This window comes from Xylocopa sonorina, chromosome 12 (genome assembly GCF_050948175.1).
Source record: "Xylocopa sonorina isolate GNS202 chromosome 12, iyXylSono1_principal, whole genome shotgun sequence".
NCBI lineage: Eukaryota > Metazoa > Arthropoda > Insecta > Hymenoptera > Apidae > Xylocopa > Xylocopa sonorina.
This window is the reverse complement of record NC_135204.1, coordinates 9543553-9566024: the sequence shown is the minus strand read 5'-3', so window position 1 is coordinate 9566024 and position 22472 is coordinate 9543553. Positions and strand designations below refer to the sequence as shown.

At 49.2% G+C, this 22472-nt stretch overlaps 1 protein-coding gene across 1 annotated transcript in view; it reads right to left on the bottom strand.

Moving 5' to 3' along the window:
* Positions 1 to 22472, bottom strand: part of LOC143429600 (venom dipeptidyl peptidase 4) — a 150353-nt gene that overhangs the window by 31119 nt on the left and 96762 nt on the right. Inside the window, exons 7-9 of the mRNA XM_076905275.1 lie at positions 13952 to 14121; positions 7745 to 7984; positions 6973 to 7208 (exon numbers count right to left, since the gene is read on the bottom strand). Coding sequence (XP_076761390.1) covers positions 6973 to 7208; positions 7745 to 7984; positions 13952 to 14121 — 646 coding nt within the window. The remainder of the gene's footprint in view (positions 1 to 6972; positions 7209 to 7744; positions 7985 to 13951; positions 14122 to 22472) is intronic.

Below are 22472 nucleotides of genomic sequence, written 5' to 3'. Positions count from 1 at the left end.
CGCAATAAATGGCTACCAAATTGCTGTACGTGAATTCGAGATCGCGAGTCGCGTTCTATCTCTCGCGAGGCGTCATTGAATATTGTTAAACGTTAGGAGACGCGATCTGTTAGGCGGTGCCAGCGTAAGATGGTTCCCAAGGCGTCGTATCGAGGAACTCTCGTTCGTCGAGGAAAATGTTACTGCCGTTGGAAAGCTATATCCCCGGTAGCAGGAACCGCGGTTCTTTCGGTCCCGTTCAGTTTTTGGTCCGCGCGTTTCCGCTTCATAGAAGCGGGATTATCTTCCAGGGGATGGTATAGCAGTGATGAAAGTTCCGCGGGCCACTTTCCACGCCATTACGGCGCGCCCGGTGCGGTGCAAGAAACACGCCGACGCTCGCGAAATTGCATCACAGGGCAATCGTTTGCGGTACGCCGGAACGAATGGTAACCGGGTCCCCGTGTACTCTCGATTCTCGCGTAACGATACTTTAATCGCCGCCGGGACGCCGCGAGGAATTAACGATATCGATTGCGGGAGGAAGCTGGTTTGTTCCCGCCGAGAATAACGGCCCTTAATCTCCCTCGAATGGTAATTCCCCGCCGGCAATTAAATCCACCGCCGTAAGAAGACTCTCGCGCGCGTCAATTCTCAAGTATCGGAAAATGTACAGGAGCTGGAAGTCGCGAGGATTGCTAGAGGAAACACCTTGACTGTGCGACTGGTAATCGAGGAACAAACGAGTCGAACGTGTCGATATCGAAGTCTTCGCGAGGGTGGAAAACGACTCGACTGGAGAAATAATTAACCTGTATCACTTAGGGGACAACGCCATTTACAAGTCTCACGAGCTACTCTGTTTCTCCCTCTTTCATTCACGTTCACCATCGAACCATCGAAATCAGTGTACTTAATGTTCTCTCACGGTCTATTAGATTCGCGCGCTGGCAATTCCTCGTGTAAATCATATTCTTTGGCGAGATAGGACCGCGAAGTGTCATCGACAATACTTTGATAACGTTTGCATTGGGCAAATTCGCTAAATTCCTGGGGTACACAAAACTTTGCCAAGTTCAGAGGAATCTAACCACGAATCACTCTGTGTAACTGAAAACTTGGATTAGTAGTGATTTTAGTTCGTTTCTGATCCAAGAAATTCTCTGGTTTCGTAACGAATACAATTGCTATATTGGTATTTAATTTGTCTGGAAATTGAGGGGATTATATCCTCGAAGATCGTGGCACTGGTTTGAAGATATTTAACTTCACGGTTTACCCAGTGCGGACAGTCCTAGTAGCCGAGAAGCTTTCCAGTGACTGCAACGTTCTTCCCGAAGCTTTTTCCCCCCATTAACCACTTAAAGTACCGGGTAGCCCAAGAATTGCCCGTTCCGTGGCTTCAAAGCGCACACCTCAACCCCCCGGATCTCTTTTTCTCGTCCGTTTCCGAAATCGCAACCAGTTAACCTCAGCGTCCACCACTCAAACATCCACTTGGGATCTAAAAACTTCAATCAGAGCCGCTCAGAGATCTTACCGCCGCGAGCCACAACCTTCTCCTACCCTTCAGCACCTTGGCTCAATCGCGACCAGCTGACGACGCCCTGAAAGACGTCCTCGAGCCCCTCGAAAGTCCGTTTCGCGAGCACATCCGAGTGTGCGCGACTCGAACAGGCTTTTGGTGCCATCGACGGGCCATTAGCGACCGTACGAGCGGTCTTCTTAATAGCTGGAATTGGCACTGATTCTCGTCGAGGGTAAACGCATCGCTAACTAGCCGCGTTTGAGCTGGTCCCTCTGTTCACAATGTACCCGACGATTAATTCATGCGCGTCACGCGGTACCGTTTACGTATTACGCGTACAGCCGTGCCTAACGAGGTTACTTCGTTAGGTTCATCAGTCGCGCGCGTATAAAGACGGGAAACGCGCTCGCCCCGCGGGCACTGGTTTGTCCGACCGACGGCGGATGGCGGTTTCGCGTGTCTCGGTTCACCGCGACGCGAATCGACCGGATGTGCAGCTCTGCATTCGGAAACGCGATCGCAGTCTCTGCGGCGGGAGAGTTGGGGAGCGCTAGAACTCGTCGAGTGGCAACTTCGACTCTGTCGCCGTGTATTTTTCCCACCCCCTTCGCTCTCACCTCGTTATTCCGCTCGGCGGCATCCGCTCGAATAAAAATTCCTATTTCGTTCCCCGCCGCGAGATACTCCGAAAATATAGTTGTCGTTAAATTTCCACTGAAATTTATCCGCGTGCCGTCTCGCCGATTTAGATAACGGGGATTCTCTTTGATCCGCGAGCGGAACGCGCCGCGACGGCGGCTGGCACTTTCGAGAATGCTAACGACTCGTGAGATTACCAGCGGTAGCAGACGCGGTTTTCGTCCTGGCGATCGAGTTTGCATGGCGTTGCTCGACGCGTTCGCTAAGAATCCCCAGTGCCACGATCCTCGTCCCACGATTTCGCTTTGTTGCGAGCGCGGCCACTGACGGTTGCCGGAAGTTTCCGTCGAGGGATACGCGCTTCTGGGAAAAGTCGCGAAATAACGCGAAGGAGGAACCGTCGATTCCCAAGGAACCGGACAGAAACTGGTCGAGAAGAAGACGGATGGCCAAGGACACTGCCAAGGAGTTCAGTGCAAATTATGCTGGTGTCTACGAGGTACGAGCATCTTGGACCCCGATTTAATCAGTTTAACGAAGGTGTTCACCTGCACGGCGCACGTCATACCGGCGATATACTTGCTGCACTTCGAGTGCACGTCGTTCCAGCGTTATGTCACCTGTTAGATTAACGAGCCTGTGCCGTAGAAGCGCGCGGTGGCGACCGTAAATGGTGTAAAGTAGCTAGGCACTTTGTTAGGCAGCCCGTGACGGAGAAATGGACCGAGTTACCGTGTCTCGTGTGATTTCGTCACTGATATATAGCGCGTCTTGCATTATTCCTCGCTCGAATTGTATTAGAGAGCCGGAGGACGAAAACGTGAGGGCAAGTTCTCGACGCTCGACTGGGGACTCTCGTTTCTTCGAGATACGCAGAAACGTCTGGTCGTTATTATCTATAATCGCGCGAATTAGAAGAGAAATCGAACAAATTTCAGGGATCGTAGAAGAGTTCGATATGACTCCTCGACCTCGTTGGAATTTTCCAAAATTCCGGAACAATTATTCTTTTCTCTACCCCCGATGAAAATTAAACGGTGCCCGGCGGTGTTTCCGGATGAACGATGAATCGATGAGTCGAGGAAGTGGAAGGGTTACGGAGAACCCGTAAATCTCCACTCGGGGAAGATAGAGAGCCGCGGGATTGCGGTCTCGATGGGGCAATAGCAGGGTAGTTTCTGATGGAGTAGGCTCGAGTTCGAACTCCCCGAGAGCTCGTTCGCGTGGCCCCCTACAATCGGCCAACTAATTTCTCTCTTTCTTTAACGACCGCTATTTAAACCAAGCCTACCGATTCTTCGATTAAACAGCCAGGTAAACCGACTCCTCGCGCTCGAAACGACTTTCGTAAACTGCCCAAAAGATCCATCGCGCGCGATCCTCTCGAAACGGAACGCAAACTCGGAACACTCGCGGGAAATTCAAATAGTCCCGCGGTCCGAACGGTTCGTTCGACGATTAACTCGAACGATCTCCTTGAAATCGTAAAAAGTCCCGCTTACGAAGTCCTCGCGGGGCGACTTCGGTTCCCAGGACGGCAATTTAACAGGCAGCCATCGGCTTAATTAGAGGCGGAGCAACTTTGCGGGAAGTTCGGCTGGTTTACTGGCGAATTAACACCTCGAAGGATCGGGGAGGCCGCGGAATCCGCGGCAACGGTCGCGGTTCGCAGACATCCGGCCTACGTTTCCGTGCGACGACGACTCTGCGAGGCGTCGCGGGGCTAATTCGCCAAGTAAATCTTGGGATCGAGGGTCGCGAACTTAAATTCGACGGCTGTTCGAGGGAATCGGAGTACGCTTCACGGTCGATCGTGCTGACAAGTCGACGAGTGGGACACGGAATGGTTCTTGACGAGCGGGTGTCGCGGTGCGAGTTTAGATGGGACGCGTTGTTGTAATGATGTTCGGCTGGAGAGTCGCTTAACGAGATTCGAACGCGAGTTGACGGACGAGAGTGACGTGGACGAGGGCCGAGTGCGTTTCGAAAGCTCGCTCGATGGCGACTAGTGTGTTTCCTAGCGGATGTCCTGCCCGTTTAATATCACTGTTCCGCGCTGCCGCTCTCGTTGTATCGCCGTCGCGACGATCGTTCGACTTCGAAGCTGCGATTAACGGAAAGTAGAAAAGGCGATGTAAAATGTACAAGTGGTATGGCTGTACGGATGTGTAGGTGTTTGGTAGAGAGAAAGGCAAGGGAGAGACAGAAGAGGAAACGAATCCTGAGAAGCACGACTCGAGAGTCTTACTCAGGCTCGTCGTGTCGAATGCAGTGATTCCAGCAACGATGCTCTGGTTCTTATAATTTGATCTACTTATTAGAACGATATATATCCGCTTATATTTTTTTTATCACTGCTACGAGCCTGTTATCAGAACGACAAGGATACGGTCATTTGCGACCAAAGCGTTTTAATTAATAGCTTTCTATAATAAGGGGTCGATATATATATATATAATTAGTGGTGGAATTCTAGAGCAATAAAGTACAGGATTGAAAAGTCCCGCGAGAACAAAGATACCGACGACCCTCCTCCTTTTTCTTCGACTTCTTTCCACGATCTCTTAGCGAACAACTTTCGAATTAGTTCTGATTAATCCAACCAATTGGCAGCCGTCGCGGCGCAGTCTCCTCGCGAGATCAATTCCGAACTATTCGAAATCCTCGAAACAGCCTGTCACGATTTTCCGATTGATTAAGAGTCGAAAATGAAGCGCGGCGATGCTCACAGGCACGGGTTGCATCGTCGAGCGTGGCTTTCATCGCTGCGAGGAAAACCGTCGATGGTTATTCAGGCCAGTCGCATCGCGCCAGACCACGCACGGAGCCCTGAATACGATGGTTCGATAATAATTAACCTAAGTGAACTTGGACGCGTTCTTTATACCCGTGAACAGACTCCTGGAGGGAGCACCGATCGAATTACATTAAATTGCACAGAGCCGGAGCACCGTCTATGTACCTCGTTAATTATCTAAGACAAATGTTCGAACCTGAACTATGGCGGAGCGGCGCAATTCAAACAACGATCGCTTCCCGAACGGACCATTATCCGGGAAAGAAAATCGATGGCACACTTTCGCCGTCTGTCTCTCTTTTCAATTCATCTACGATTTGTAATTTGCAAGACGAGAGAGAAAGAGGGGAAGAAGGTAGCGTCGCACGTGAAATTTGAGGGGAAACGGTGCTCGCATCGGTGATCATTGACTCCTCGCTTTGAAATCGAGGCGTGGCAAACAATTTATACGGCTGCTATTTTTCTTGCCCGCCTTGTATCCCTAAGGCGATTCCCACTCGTTTCCGATATCGAGCGAGTAAAGACGCTAAAAGGGCCGCACTTGCCCCGGAGAATCAACTCGTTCCTCTCCGCGAGGAACGCTGTGAACAAAAATATTGCCTCCTTTAAGCACAATTTCCAACCGTATTACACGCTGTCGCAACACACGTCGATCTCGAGCGGCCATCGCTTCCTTAGAATCCGTGATACATTTTCGAAACGAATTTCATCGCGCGATCGTATCCTTCGCGACGTCCCCGTTTCGATAAATATTCAAGAATTATTACCCACGGAACGTCCTCGATATTTTTATCTGTGCTAGAAGAAATGGCACGCTTGGTACCGTGGAACGATCTACGCGGAACGGAGAAAGTCCTCTGACAGCGGCGCGGGAAACTCCCATTTTTTATCCCCATCGGACGTTCTCGGAGGGCGACAAAATCCTGAATACAAGAAGAATCACAGCGGGGGAAATTAATTTCCTCGGGGACCGTGAACCGTTGAACGCCTTGCGGACGCTTTTAGCGGATGATGAATGCCATTCGAAGTTGTTCCGCGGCGCGGCGAGATTGAATTAGGTGGGACGAGCACAGTATCAATGCCTAACGGTGCGTTTACGTGATAAATGATAACGTTTCTTAGATGGCCCCTGTTCCTTGCCACGTAGACGTTTGCCCCGTGATTCAACGAGGATCCTCAATAACGCGTGTCCCCCTGGCGTAATATCCTACCTTACAAGGGCCATTTTATCGAGCAGCAACGAAGGGCGCGTAGGTAACTCAGCTGAAACTACACGTACGAGCGTTCTTCGAGGTCCGCCAGGTGATTCAACGTCCAACGAGGGCTGGCGAAAATTGTTCTTGATAAAATCACGCGAGTCATCGTGTACGGAAACGAAGTTCGAAACCGAGAGAGGGGACGCGATCAGAACGGATTGGAAAAGTGACTGGTCGGATTCAGTGGAAGTTACAATGGAACTTTTTCCGCGGTAAAAACTGCCCGAACAGTTGGAATAAGAAGGATTTCCTTTGGCTACAGGGAATTCCGCGTTTGCCTTTCGTCAGCGTGAATTTTCCGAGGCTCTTCAGAGAGCCAGGGGAGAGACGTTAAGGGGCGGTTTCGTAAGTGCAACGACCCGCGCTCGAACTGGCCTTTGCGTCCGAGAGCCACCCTGGCCATCGCGGGCGACTGTCGCGCGATTCAGGACGACTGGTGGACCAGCCAAGTCTGAGCTAGCTCCGTCGTACCGAATTTCCATCGGAACGCAAATCCGTACGGTCATAACTAACTCGAGGTCGAAACCGAACGAAGGAGATAGGATACTGGCAACCCGGAAATCCAGCAACAAATCTATCTCTCGATATTTAGGAGAGACAGAAACGCGCGTCTTTCTGGGAATCCGCAACATATATCGAGACGAAATTTCATTTCGAGTGCACCGTGGAATTTTAGACAAATCATTTTTCAAGGAGTTAAATTAACAAGACACAGAGCGGTTCCCTTTTTCGCGACTGGATTAACAGACTGACAGTTACGAGCGTGTACTTACAAGCTCTCCCTTTCCTGGTCCCAAGAGACAATCTCCGTGACGACGAGGCGGCCGGAAGTGAGCGCGACGGTGCTCGGGGTGCCCGAGGTTACGTTCGTAATTGCGACTGCGTGCCTCCAGTGGGTGCCGTCGTGCTGTCTTTTCGGCAGTATCGTCAGGAACGAGTCCCCGTTACCGCTGAACACAGGCGGCTCGAACTGCTCGACCCATCCGTGTTGCTCGACGTGCGACAGCGCCTGCAACGATGAATATTTCATTCGTCGTCCGTCCACCACTGGCAACCCCTTCCAACCCTCTTCGTCGATCAGGGAACACGTGATCCGTCCGGTGGTTGGAAGAAAAATTGCGCGACGTCGGACTCGATCGACTCGTGCTTTCGTGCATGGACGAAAGGGTTCCACAACCTGACGATCGGAAGCTGGGAGAGCGTACCGCGGTTCGACGAGCGATGGAGACGTTTGTTTGACGAAGGAAATTGAAAGATCTTGCAAATTTCTTGATCGATGACTCGAGAAGGTTGTAGAGGAATGTTCGATGTTTACAGGAGTTCAGACTCATTTCGAAACTAATTCAACCTGGGAACTCGTGAGATTTAAAATGGAAACCGATTCCCCGAGTCTTCTTTTTGCACTCGAATGAGCAAAAAGTTGATTATCGTAGACTTATAGATGCCACTGTTGGCCCCGTTTCGTTGAAGGTAGGAACAGTCGAGGTAAAAAGCTCCGTCTATGAATTTGATGCATATGCACGCGAGTGTATAATATATACGTACGACGGTGCAATTCGGCTGACGATCGTGGACGTAACATAAATGAAAGTACGCCTCGTTCTGCACCCTGTTCATCCAGGTCGCGTACACGAGGCTGTCCGTGGGAAATGCGACGGCGGATAAAATTCGCTCCTTGGAGGACAACTCGGCCGGCGCCTCGATTTCAGTTAAGCTCACTTTACCCTGGATCACCTTTTCCAGGTCGACGTAAAACAACTTCACCGTGGGGTTCCTCGTGCCGCTCTGAAACAGGAGAATAAAAAGCACAAGTCAGTTTCATCGTCGATTCAGCGCCGTCCCTCAAACATCGACGATCTTTATCGCGTCGTTAATTAAAAATGCACGCGTCTATAAATCTCCTGGACACTTCATCAATTCCGCGATTTCTTCGTTAATTGGAATTTTGGTAGTTTTAGGCAGAGGAATCTTCGTAATTGCAATTTCTTCGGTACATCGAATACCTGAACAGCGTAGTACGCGTGATATATAAATATTTCAAATAGTCATCTCGGTTCTAATGAAATTAAGGCACACTCATTATGCTCGCGTACGTCCATCGATCGGATTATTGAAATTCCATCGAGGCAAACGTAAAACGCGCGGCTGCCGTCCGTATTTGAAACGCAGAAACTATGCCAGTCGTCTGAATATTGAATTCTCAAATAAAAATTATTCCACGTCAGGGAACGTAATTAATACGCGTGTGGACGAGGTCTGTAATTTCCTCTCTTTGAAATACATCGCGATGTAACGGGATACGATTTTATTATCGATGAGAAAAAAATGAAGAACGAGGGGGTAAAAGGAAAAGAAAATATACGTTCTATCGCACGGAAATTAAAGAACAGCCGTCGTAAATTTCGTCGTTTTTCACCATTCAACACACGTGGACGAGAATTTAATCAGAACGTCATATCAAAATTTAATTACTCCCTCCGTAATTAGTTTCGCTTCCCGCTGGAAATCTATCCGCGATCCAACTTCGCGGGACTATCGCAGCGCGGGCGAACATTCGCCATCGATCCAAGCTATTTTATTTTATTTTATTTTTTTTTTTAGAACAATTTCACGCGATCGATTCATCCCTCTGCAACGACCGTGCGAAGAATCGTGGGGTTATTCCCGAAAACTCGTAAAGTGCATCCTGGTGTATCACATCGAGGGGGATGAAACCATTTTTAACTGTTTCCTTCTTGGCAATTATTCAATTAAGAGTTCGTTGTACGATTTTACGGGTTCGAATCGTTCCTCTCAGAGATAATTATTCGAACGACGCACACTTTGCATCGTCGAGAAATGATTTCGCTAAATGCTCCCGATGATTCATTAGAACGCCAACGTACGATAATACCGCGAGTACTCCTCCGCGGTAGATAATTAAAACTGAAATACTTGCCGGCAGTTCGAACGATTGTTCCAAGTTAAACAGCGCGTTTATCAAATTTCGCAGCGCGGGACAATATAGAGTATCGATTGCGAACGATTCAGAAACTGTTCAACACAAATTCGCCGATAATGTCATGGCGACCATCCCTCCGCGGCGAGCTACGGTAGTAGAAGGCCGAGAAATTTATAATCGTCGATCGATCCTCGGGACAATAGTTGAAATTATTCCCGGGGATTCCCTGAAAAATCGAAGCCTCGAAATCCGCATTAATGCTCGACGTATTTCTCGATCGGAGCGGGAGCGAACGGGAAACGGATGGGCCGGCAACAAAATAAAAGGAGGGATATAAAAAAAAAAAAAAAAAAAAAACGGAAAGAAGGCGGATGCGGTGGAAAAAGGAAGGCGAAGAATTTGTTTTATAGAGGGTTAAGTGGGCGATATTTTTCTCGAGCAGGCCATATTGTGGTTTACCGCAAATCAACAGGACTATGCACCGGAGGGGTTGAAAAATGTATACGGGGTGGGACGGACGAGACAGAAGCGGTGAGAAAAATGTTCGAGACTGTGCGAAAAAAAATGGCGCGGGTGAGGGTGGAGGATATTTTACATCGAGTTGGAGCGTCGAAGTAGGAAAAGTAAAACGGGACGAAGAGCAGCGGAAAAAATGGGGCAGCTAGAGGAAGGAACGGGGGTTCGCGATACCAAATGAGTCGATGCGCGCGGAACTTATCATCGGTAAATCGTCGAACGATGGCGCGGAGTATCTGCGAAATTGTGAAACTGTTATAATTGCTTCGAGAGATGATTTTCGGATACGTGAGTAGTTTAATTATAACCCAGCACTGGATCTAAAACTATCGTAATCGGCGCGCGTAGAGATCAATTGAATCAATAGACGCAATGAAGCGCGCGCGAAGTTATCTCGTGCCCCTACTCGCGGACATCAATTCCACGTGTTCAGTGTGCGAATAAAATGGAAAATAAAACGTGTTTCCTCTCACTCGTAAAAGCTGTGTAAACAATCGGGAGTTTTGCGTACGGGAACGTGTATTGAAATAATTTACAATATGTTACGACGCACTAGCAATTTTCCACTCTGTTTCCCCCTCCATTTTTATTCCCATTTTCAGAGGCAATCGCAATTTTTATTACGCGTCAACTCGTGTTCGTTTAATCATCGCAATCTAATTTTATGGCGCAAACAACAGTGTAACAGTTCCATGGTAAAAAAAAAAAAAAAACAACACCGCTAGCCTCTGTCGAGTCGATTATTAATAAAAGTACTTCGTACAGTGAAACATAAATGGACCTTCTTTCGAAGGAACTTCGACGCTTCGTCGTTTCCAATTCGCTTCTCGCTGAAAGTTCAAGGCTGAAGGTACTTACGAGCCGAGAAGAAGGGAGGCACGAGCCCGCAACAATTTCGTGCACCGAGAGAAAGAAAACTTCCGGCTGGTTAAGGACGCGGAGCACGGACGAGTAAATCGATGGGAGGAAATAATTTTCCAGGCAACAAGATGGAAGCGTTGCGTCACGGAAGACAGAGACGTCGCTGGCGGGATAGGGTTAGAGGGTTGTATCGAGGCCGAGGGCGGAAATTTAAATCTTCCTCGACGTCGTCGAGGCCTCGAATCCTTTTCTTTCTGTCCGCGGCCGTCAGATTGGTCCTTTAGCCGCTCTCCATCCGTTTTCTTTTCCCCCTTTTCCATACCCTTTCAAACGTCCGCGTCTGTCTCCCCTCATTGCGGAATCTCTGTGATCTTTAAATGGACTCTTTGCTCCCACGGATTTCAGAATTCGTGACGAGTATCAAAGTGGGCCACTTTGCCCGCCGGAAAATGAGTTTTCGTGGACACGTACTTCGGGAGAAAGGAGGATCGCCGAGTCGAAGATGCCCATTGAGAACCGGCTGGGAATCGTGCTGGCCACGAGATGAATTTTTTCTTCACCGCCCAGACGACTTTATCCTCTTTTATCCCGCCGATTTTTCTCTTTGGTATTTCCATGATAAGTCTGCGGCCCATTTCTCTCTTTACCTCTCTGCGGAGCCTGGTTTTGTTAAGGCGCGGACTAGAGTGCTCGTTATTCTTTCAGTATTTCCAGAATTTTTATTAATCGCGGCTTTATTCCGCCCATAATTAATAATTGCACCTTTTCTTACACGATCCGACAGAAGGAACACTATCGAAGAGTATTATTCGTCTCTTATGCAGCAAATATCTAGTTTCTGATCCCGTCACAGTACCAATCGTCTCCTTTAAAAAGCCACTATGGTGGCGTTCTCCGCATCTACCCACCGCCCTCCACCCAGTTCGACTCGTCGATCGAGATAGAACTTCCAAGACCACCGAGAGCCGCGAAGTTCACAATAAAATTCGAGGGGAAACTCGGCGAGTTGGATTTGCAGATTCAACCGCGGCACCTGCCTCAACCCCAGAACCCCACTCGAGATCTTTCATTCCCTTTTTACGACGTCACGTAGCTACATTTACAGTTACGAACTCTGAACCGATCCTCCATTATTGGCCACTTTAACACCCTGTTGCTCCAGATACCGACGGATACCTCCGCCAGCCACCGCGACCTTCCCGCTCTTCCTCCTCGCGGCAGCGAAACTTAGCTTGCGGGTCGCCAGGGAAATTTCTCCGCCATCCGCCGCGGAGGGAGCGCGTTACAACGCTAAAGTGGAAACAGGCGAGCCACCTTTTCCCGCAATTTGCGTGTTCGTACCTTATCCTAGACGTGTCCCCGGTTAAACGCCCGCGACACGCTAGATTTACCTAATTCGCCCGCGCTGAATTCCTCCCCGCGGCCGCGCGCGCCGTGCCTTTTTCCATCCGCCCTCTTCCTCGTCCACGACGTCGTTAAACTGCTCCTTGCCCGGAGCTCGTCAGGTTTTTTACAAGACCAGCCCCGTGTCTTCTCGTTAGGGGAGTAGACGTGGAACAAGTTTCTGTCCATGCTCGCGATCGTTTTCTTGCGCAGCTCGGAGTAGCAGCAGGATGGACTTTGGCGAATAACATTCTACACTAAGCGGAACGACTCCGGACAGCAATTCCCCTGGCAAAAATTCCACCGACCGAGCTGTTCGCTCGTGGCCCAAGACACGTCGAACGATTTGGAAGACACACGATCATACGTTGCTCTTTTTGGTCGGGTATCTTTTTTTCTAGTTTCTTATAGAGGGTCGTGGCGGAGGGTGCTGACAAATGGACGAGGAGGACGCGGAGGAAAGAACGACGCGATAGTCGTTAACGAAATACGAAATTTCGTGGCGCATTTGGTTATCGACAGACCATCCGGGACAGCCATTAGTCAGTTCTAGTTACAGAAGGCGTTCGCCAACAACCACCTCCACGAGGTATCCCAGTTATGAACTCGTCGGATATAATAATTGATGCATTGTAAACGATCCGGAGTGACGGACAGGCTTAGCGAGCGCGCTTCGCGGTGTATATTTCATACTCATCCGTCAGGGAGATTAAGTGGCTGCCTGGTACGCGGTTACCCTCCGCTACCAGCCAATTTCTGAGGCAACCACCCTTCGCGTCTATGTACCTGAACGACCGCCATCAGCTCGGTTCGTGGGACCCCGAAAGAGCAGCTTTTTGCTACGAAAAATAACGTCGACTAGAAAGAACTCGATGGTGCAAGAACGACGCCGTTGACGGACATCGCGTTGCCACCTGTGCGGTCGCGAAGGTCGACCAACCCCCTCAGAACCGAGACGAACGAAGCTGCTAACCGCGCCGCGATCGCGTAAGTTAAATTGCGCAAGTTGACGGTGGAAAGGCAGGATCGTTTGGAAGTTGTAATGAAAAGTCTCCCGTAGGACGAGCGAAGATGAGGTGGATTAAATAAGTTGCAGTAATTTTTGTTCAGAGCGTCCGCTTCGTTGACCGCCATTTAAATCTGCGCGCACCGAAAAATGCCCGCCCCAGGGAAGTTTGTTAGCGAATAGCACGAGTGGTCAGAGAGCGAAGCGTTTCGAACTTCAAGTATTAAACGGACACGCCGTTTTCGGCTGGCACAGTTGCGCGGGAGCGACAAAAATTAGAGGGTGATGGAGAACTCGTTGTTCGTTGTAGTTTTTGCTCACCTCTTTGCACCGCCATTTCTTTTAAATACAAGATATATACGTAGGTACGTGTGGGGGATAAAAAAGCTTTGCACGCGAAACAGTTGCCGAAGATAAATGACGAAATATGCAGAGCCTCGAAGTTTTTCGGACGCTACCTGGGCGGTGTACAACTCGCTTGGCGAGTATCAATCTACTTTTTTGCCGCTGCTCCGCGAGTTCGAGTTATCAGACTGTTTCCATGTTGGTCACTTTTTTTTCCGCGACTGTGCGAATTTTTGGCAAAACACGATTGCGAATCACGCCAAGTCGCGCGACTCCAGCGCAGCCGCATATATTAACCCGTAACCCGAACCAGAGCTCCTAATTTTGCAAAGTTAGATGACGCGTTGTTATCCTGTAACGAAACACAAATCCAATCCTAACCCAATCAACAGTCACCCGAAGTGTCCCCTTTACGTTCCGCCAAGTTTCATCTCCCGCAAACAACGCGAAAATAAACGGAAACCGACACTGGTGCACGGCGAGCAGTTCCGTGGACGCGTAAAATTGTCTAATACCCCGATGAAGCGTGGTAAAGGGGGCGGCAGAGGAAAAGCGAGGTGCAGAGGACAAAAGCCAGGCGGTTTTCCCAGCTACGAACCGCGTCGACACGTTTTCAGACTTCGTTTCCGCCGGCGCGCGGATCAAACGGAATGCGAAAGAGGCCGCCGTCACCGCGGTATTTCTCGCGGCGAACGCTTACCTTCGGATAATGGATCGAGATCGCGGACGTGTACTGGAACGTGATGCTTCCCGGGTAACCGTAGAACGGTATAGTTATGATTGGCGTGTCGGAGTCGTCGAAGTAGCCGAAGGCCAGTTTATTGCCGCCCGGCGAGAACCATAACGCCTTGTTGGAGCTGAACACCTCCTCTGAAATGAAACGAACAAGCCGTTAAATCGTGGCACAGGATACAGGCGATGCTGGGAACGGAAGCGGGTCCGCGGAACGGAGAACGCCCGGATCCATCCGGGACACTTTCCGTCCGGACGCGGCGCCTGTGCGCGCACAGGGGTGGGTTTTCGTTTGGGCATCCTTTATTGAGGATTATGGAGATTTTAAGTGTCGCAGTTTATACAGGCTGGATCAATAGGAGGAGTTACCATCTCGAATATATCTGGAGGTAAGAGAAAAATTGCTGGCCCGAAGAATTATTGCCCGGAAACGATTTTGTTATCCAAGCAGAATTCTATTCCCCTATTTTGTTTCACTCTTCGTGCCCTCTCTCGTGGCTTCACGAACAGTTCAAAATGATAACATTTTTATTGGTCCACGCAGCATTTCAACGCATCCTTCGTTCCACCCCCTTCTCTTCTTCTCTATTTTTCACGTTCGCGTGCGCGGCGTCGTGTACTTGGCAACGATTTAATGCGATGTTTCCATGAAAACGTTATTTTTACGCGACGAGAGATGCACAGCGGTTCCGAACAACAGTTTTAAAGGAAACAATCTTAGCTAGCGGCGCGTCGGTTATTCAGGAAAACTTGCCTCGTAACCGTTTCGACGGGAAACCGAATTCATACGGACGAATTCGCTATTCATCCCCGGGAATTATTCCCTTAAAGCGGGCGCTCCATTCATCGACGGACAAAAAGAGGAATACACGGACCAGGGATTATTTTCGTAGCGAGGCATCGTTCAAGAAATACGTTCCTCGGGAGACCGTTCCCATCTTTCCGCGAAGAAGTTGCTCCGAGAAATATCTCCCTTGTAACCGAGAAACCACCCCCCGACTCCAGACCTATTCCGCAATAATTATTCTTCTCAAACTTTTTCTTTTTTTTTTCTTCAGTTATTCATAATTATTACTCTCGAGGAGAGAAGAACGGAAATGAAAAGGCAACGAAGGAGCCTGTCCGGCAAGAACGCACTTTCTCGCGGAAAGTTGGTCGCCACGAATCAGCCGCGGGAAAGCATTTCGTCTGCCTTTAACCGTGATTTTACCCCACCTCCGTCAGTGCTTCTTTTATCTGTTTTTCGACGTGCCTCCGGAAAAGCGGAACGACGTTCACCGCGGCGCTCAAACACCGGTTATCGAACGAAATCCGCGAGAATTCCATCGGGTGGTGGCACGCGATTCTCGCTTTTGCACGCGCGACGTCGTTAGCGAGGCTCTTTCCAGCCGCGTTTTCGACGAGCGCCGCGACGCGCGCGGAATGCCGAAAGCGACAGAAACCGCCGGGAAACGGGGCTGAAAGAAAACGGGGTGAATTGGGCTCGCGGATTTTGGATGTAACTCGTTTCACGCCGCGCCAGGAATCGAAGGATACCTCGACAATTTTTACCACTTCCGTTCGCCACCTCTGGAAAATTGACGAAATTCCTGACTACTGTTTTCGCTCTTAGAGAGTCGCGCGGAAATATTCTAAGTTATAAGCAGAGGTACAAAGGGCGAAACGGAAATGGAATGGAAATTAACAATTTTATGTGCCAACTGAGAAAATATTCTGAATACGTATTAATTATCTCTGTGATAACAACTTTTCCTATCTCTCTCTCTGTTTCCCTCAAAGCAGTGATTTCCGTGCGCAGCTTCCTTTGAACCACTGTCGACTAAAAATCTCTGAACCCTCTGACCGCACGCCTCTGGGACAGCAAGTCGAATTAAGTTTACGTCGCAGCGGGTGATCAATTTGGAATCCCACGACACGAACGTAACGTAGTTAATGCAGCCCTTATCTTCCGCGAATATATAATTCCACATTGGTCGACCATTCCCAGCAGATTTTTCAATATTCTCGCAATAAATTCTTGGTCATTGAGCGAGTGGGTTTTAATCTACCTTCGGAGCAGATAAAGGGGTAACTTTTAAAACCCTTTGCAGAGGAAATCGAGGGAATCTTTGTACTGGACAGAAAAATGTCAACGCTACTCTGGCCTTCCGCAAAAACATTAAAAAGTATTTAAAATATATATATAGATATACACATCGAACTGTTCTCCACTCGCAGTTATCGCGTTCAGAGTGGAAATATATATACCTCTTCCGGCAGGCTGGACGGGTGGCTTTGTCGTATCGACGCGATATCATTAATTCGTTCGCTCCGAATATTCACCATAATTCATCCGAGGAGCGTTTTATTAAAAAATTTCGTTCGTTCGACTCGCGTTACAGCTGCAGCTCCGGGCCACCCAGTCGTATTTTTCTGAATATGAATCATCGTTCCGCGGGAATTACCCCCGGAGGGTACAATAAATCTGGCAGTTTACACGGACCTAACGAGCCGCCTGTTTATCCGGGCAATTGATAGCTGAAATCGTGATTGATATTAAATACATAATACACCAACGCGGGACTGTGTACCGCGTTAAACACAGTTCCACCCCTCCTGGCCACTCTTCCCGCCACCCTGCGTCGAAATAGTCGCTCGATAACTTCGAGCGACGAAAGTATTTTGACTCTGAAAAAAAAAGCGACGCGACGAAAGCACCGATGCAAAAAGGATTTTTCCACGCTTTTAATTTAATTTATCATCGTGGCTCGAAGCGTTCGTGTTTACGTTGCATTTTATCAACGCGCAAAAACGATAGGAATCCCTTTGCTCGTGAAATGAATGAATGAAAAAAAAAAAAAAGAAACGAAGGAAAATGTAGCGAATTTTGTGGAGTAGCTTCCGCTGCAATTTCCAAATCGCATAGTTTTCGTTTACCCACGCATTCTATAGGATTGAAAATAATACTTGCTGGGATGAAGCGTCGTATGTTCAAGTGATCATCGTTCGCCAAAGCGGTGAGAAAAGGGTTCTTGATGGCGAGCCGTGTTTGCCCGCGGTATAAAGACGAGTAGAAGGAAAAGAGCGGAAGCTCGAACAAAAAAAAAGACACTTGTCGGAGAAGTTCGCGTTCTAAAGCGTTTTAATGCCGGTTAATTAAGTTCGTCCCGGGCCGCCGTGGGGAGGGGACGCGCGGCGTAATTAAAGTATTCGCGAGGAAATTATTTCCACCGATATAACCCTGTCGGTGGCAGTCGAAAGTCGGCTCGAGGGGTCCGCTAAATCTTGGCCGGTCAACGTTTCGTTAACCACTAAGTGGTCCGCGCGCGACGATCGAACTTTAAATTGAGGCTATTTACCACGACGGAAGTGTCGCGGCCCTGTTTAGTCTCCCAGAAGTTCTTGCTCGAGTAAACAGCGAGAAGTTTCCTTTGAACTCGATTCGAGTTGCGAAAACATTGGTTTTAATTTTCCTCGAGCGCTGCCATTTCTCGCAAACAAGTGGCCAAGAGCGAATTGATCGAGTTCCAGATACTCGTGCGATTAGGGGATTACACGCGCGGTCGAGGAATTATTTTTAGAGTAGAACAGCTCGCGGAGAATTGCTTTCGAAACCGGATAGAACAGTGAAGGGAGCGTGATTATCGGAGAGCGAATCGTTCTTCGAAATAGTTGCCAGAAAGTGGAACAATTACCAGAGACGAGCGGGACAATTACATTTGACGAAGGTTCGTCCGCGGAGAGCGATTCTAAAAGCGAGAATTCTATTTCTAAAAAATGAAATTGAAGGGGAAAAAAGGGAATAAAATAAGTGGAGATGGTAGGAATGTATAAAAAATCGCCGTCAGAAAGTAATTTTCACCCCTCATCCGAACCCTCCAACTTTTATCATAATATTCTATCCCTCGAATTCGGGCGGATAGTCAGGGGACAGGGCCGAGAGGGACTCCAATTTTATGATCACTTTTTCACGAGACGTTTCATCAGCGAGCTAATTCCCGGCGAGAAAAATTCTAAACGGGACTGGGATGGGGTGTTCACCCCCTCGTGGCGGAGGGAGGAGCAATTTTCACCGTCAACGTTGGCCAGGCTACGCCTTTTTCTCTCTCCTCGTTAACGATAGTGGCGACTGGGGACGTCTGTTATCGAAGCGGCAGACGTAATAAGCATTACTCACAGGACTACGGGGGGGGGGGTGGATATCGGGGGTGGTAATAATGGCCGTTCGATACTTCGCGGCGTGAGTTTTCCAGGGATTCATTGTTAACAATACTTGGTTCGTGGCCGGAATATCGGGGCGAATTGGAAACTGCTACGGAATGCTCGAGGAGTGTCGAAAAATCTTCGAACGCTCGAGACCTCTGAATTCTCTTGGGTATCTCGAACAACGCGAGAGGAATAGAGAGCTTTCTCCCGCGGATTCGATTTCCTTTTTATCCACGATTAATATTTAATTAGCATCGTTACGTGACGCGTATGCGAGGGAATATCCTACACGAAATTCCGATCCTATGCATGACGATAGATTCTTCAAGTACCACAGCAGATCCGACACTTTGTCACTGATAATTTAATAAGACGTTTAATCGTCAAACTCGACGATTATCGCCCCCTGAAATAAACACTCCAGCTCGTCAGTAGCTCTCCAAGGAGCCTCTTAAAAAATTCATTCCGACTATCACCGCGGCGCAAGATCCCATTAAATAATCAATTCCTCGAACCATTAAAGCTACTTCGACTTCCCCATCCTGTTCCTTTGAGCCACATTAAATCCACCAGAGAGAGACAGAGAGAGAGAGAGAACTAAATCCGTGCGTTGGTAGTTGATCAAAAAGCCCCGAAGCCGTGGCTTTTAGTCTTCAGCGCGACCTGGACTCGAAATAATCCTCCCTTGAAACTAGGCAGTATTCTTCGCGAAGGGAAAACAGTAGCCGCGGCTGTGTTCCTCTCTCATCCGGAAGGGGATGACCCGCGGCGCGTAAATAGCACGCGTTTCGAAGAGGGTGGGTAGGCCGTCTGGCATATTTCGCCGTTGGAGGCCACGGAGAAGAGTATAAACTGCTGCTCCTTCGACCCTGCGGAGCGTCGCGAGGGGAACCAGCAGCGAAGTCGCGGGGGTGGAGGGGCGGTAAAGACGATAGGAAGGCACCAGGACGAGTAGCAGCGGGTCTCTGCAAACACGAAAGAAAAGGGACGAAAGAGGCGGTGGGAATAGAAAGGGACGAATGCACAAAGACACGACACTGCGTTGCGCAGCTAGCTGGACGTGACGAGGGAGAGAAATATCCCGGGGGTGAAATTCAGCGTGCAACGGAAACGCGTAGCGAGAGAGGGAAGAAGTGGTTAGGCCGCGAGGGTCGAAGGTGAGTCGACTACGGACTACGTCGCAACGTGGTAACAAGAAAATCTCGGGGACCACGGATTCCCTTTACGTACGTCTAATTATTTATACGCCCACGCCCGCGGAATTATTCATCCCGGAAGTCGAACCGCGTGATGGGACAGGGTTTACTTCTGGCACGGGGGAGGGTGACATAGACGAGCACTCTAGCGCGTTTCAGCTTTCATTCGGGTGACGGATCGAACGGCTCGTTTCGCTCGTTTTAGGGGACGATTGAAAAAAGGTGGAGAGGCTTCAGATTGGACCTGTAGGTTGTCGATGAGCCGGAAATAAAATATGTACGATGTTTGGCGGACAACTACGATTTGGAATAAAAAACAGTGGCTCCATTGAGCAAGTAGATTGGGTCATGGCTGGTGCGCTGGGAGCGACAGTAGTATAGCCAGTGTGGCGTCAGACATATATTTAATACACGTACGAGGAGTGGTGTGCGTTGCAATCTAGAGTCATACACTTTGACCCCGATATCTAGTCGATGTCTGTCTTGTCGAATTTTTTTGCTACACGCAGTAAAACTACATCGTGAAATAATTTGTTCGTTTCACGAACAGCTTTAAATAATTATCCTGAATACTTAAGATTACTGTACAGAACTTTCCGTGCGTTCCTCTTTCGAGACACTCGAGGACATCGTTGGAACTCACTTTCAACTTGCGAGGACACGTTTTCATCCCCCCCTCCAAACATGCTTCCCAGTGCCTCCACCGATGGCTTGGCTCACAAAGACACGTTTCGAAATTCCACAGATCCCGCTGCGAATCTTGAAGACACTCTCGCGATAGATCAAAGCGACGTTCGACGTTTCCGTCGACGAGAGCAACCAAGCAAGCAAAAGATTTACTCCGACACAACCGAACCGATTCCGCGAAAAATGTCTTCGTTCGACTCTTCTGTTAAACGTCGCGAAGTTGTATGGAAAAACAAAGAAAATAAATGGATTTCCGTGTCATTAACAATCGCTACGGCACTTATGGTCGCGTACACGGAATACTTTGGTCGAGGATCGACGGTGCGCGCTCTCGTTCTGGTCCCGGAACCGCGACCCGGAAATACGGTGGCGCAGGAAACGCGGTTCCGTCGGGGGACGCAGCGCCCTCGTCCACGAATTATTATACGATTTCTGGACTAACGATTCGAAGCGACGAATAATTTCCGCGCTGCGCGGCAACGGTTGGAATTTCGCGAAACAGATTCGCAATTATCCTGGGGAAATCGAATCCAGTGCCGCGGACACCCCTGCTGCTCTCCCTACCTCAGATACGATCGACGCGATGAATATCGGTTCTCGAATTCTCCGCCTGCGTGTGGATACCGTTACATTCCGCGTGCGGAACGTTTCGATGTGACTCTGTGAACTTTCGCGAAACTATGAATAAATTGTAGATTTGAAACAGCGTAAAAAAAGAAAGTAATCTGCCAACGGAAAACAGAGAAAGTTATCAAAATATTATTCGTTAATCAAATTTAATTAAAAGCTTACTTTTAATATCCCCGCCACGCCGTAGTTTCCACCTGGTATTAATTAACGAACAGATTTTTACATCCAGTTTTCAATTATTCCAACTATTTCACACCTCCGGTTTTACGAAACGCAGCATTAATGGCAGAAAACCGGCAGGTGAGCGAAACGAAAAATTTCTCTCGCCTAACACCCCCACTATAAGGCAACCCTCGATGATTCCCGCGGGTCTCCGCATAATAAACCAGTGGGATCGCTTTTTAACGATCCTTCTCTCGCCAAGAGAAGGAGAAGCTCCCTGGCGACGAGCGTAGACCAATGGGATTGGATGGCACCGGGAGAAAGGACGAATAAATTAGGTTTCTTTTTAGCGTCTAATGCCAGCTGTGCTCGCGGCTCAGCCGGAATTCTTCGGCTTCGTAAAGGCCAACTCCCCAGCCGCTGCAACTGTTTCTAAAACAGTTACTGGACGGGGGTGGTATGCGGGTGGAATCAATCAGGGCGCGGTCCAGGCCGGATTCCTCCCTTTCTTATAAGTTTGTATAAACCGAATTACCGGGAGGGGAAGCGCGATCCGTCAGGCGTTTCCTTTTTCATCGAGCGCTTCTTTGGTCTGGCAGGAAATCGCTTCTGTACGAGAAACTATTTCGCATCCACCCCCACCGCTGCGTTCCCTCGATTGTTACCCTGCCGTGCTGTTGCTGCACTCGCGACGCTTGCTCGCAGTCGACTGTTTTTCTCGCGTGGGAAAATTTTCAGAAAACCGTGCAACGATTTTTCACGTCCCGGGGAAGAGAAGATCCGTCTTGCAATTGCTTTTGCTGACATTAATCTTAAGTATTACGAACCCCATCCGCCCTGAAACTACGCTGCGCCAACCCTTACGCGAAGCAACGAGTGAGTCAATACAAACATGAGATTCGCTTGATTTCAAGCCTTTGCAACGCGCGAGTAAATAGATCTCGTGCCTCCATTTGAGCGTGCACTCGCTTTTGACTGTTACCGTGCATAGAAATTCTCGAAAACGAGCTGCCGCGCCTCGCTTCGTTACTCGCGGCTAAAAACGAGGAGGCCCGCGAGTACGGCCGTCCGAATTCTTAGCCAGCTTCCGCGAAAAGATCACCGCGGTACCCGGGCATTAATTAATCCCAGCGGCGACTTCCGCAGCTGTCAGGGCATCGAGGGGGAAACGGAGGATCGTCTCGAGGCGGGAGCATTAAAATGTAAAACGCCGCGGGCAGGGCGGAATTACAAGGGATTCCGCGCGGAGCCGCGAGGAGCCACCCCTGCTGGCCCGTCGTACCTCGCGACGAATCGCTTTTAACTTTAATACCGCCTGCGGGGGCAACGGCGCGTCCAAGCGTGGACTTTTTAATTAAGAATGCCGGCCGAAAGTGGTAAAGACCTTCCGACCTGGCGACATGAAATACGGTAGCTCTCGCGGTGTCCACCCGTTCGCCACCGTTCGCCCTTCCAGCGACTAAGAAACTACCCCGGTTGCGACTAACTCGGTCGAATTGTGATTAAATTGCCGCGATAAAACGCGAAACTGTTTGCCACGTTTCAAGTGGTAACATCAAAGTGTCTTAACGGAGAAAGTTGCCGGTTTCCACGAGACGTGTGCTAACGTGACAAAAGATCGTGCTTGTT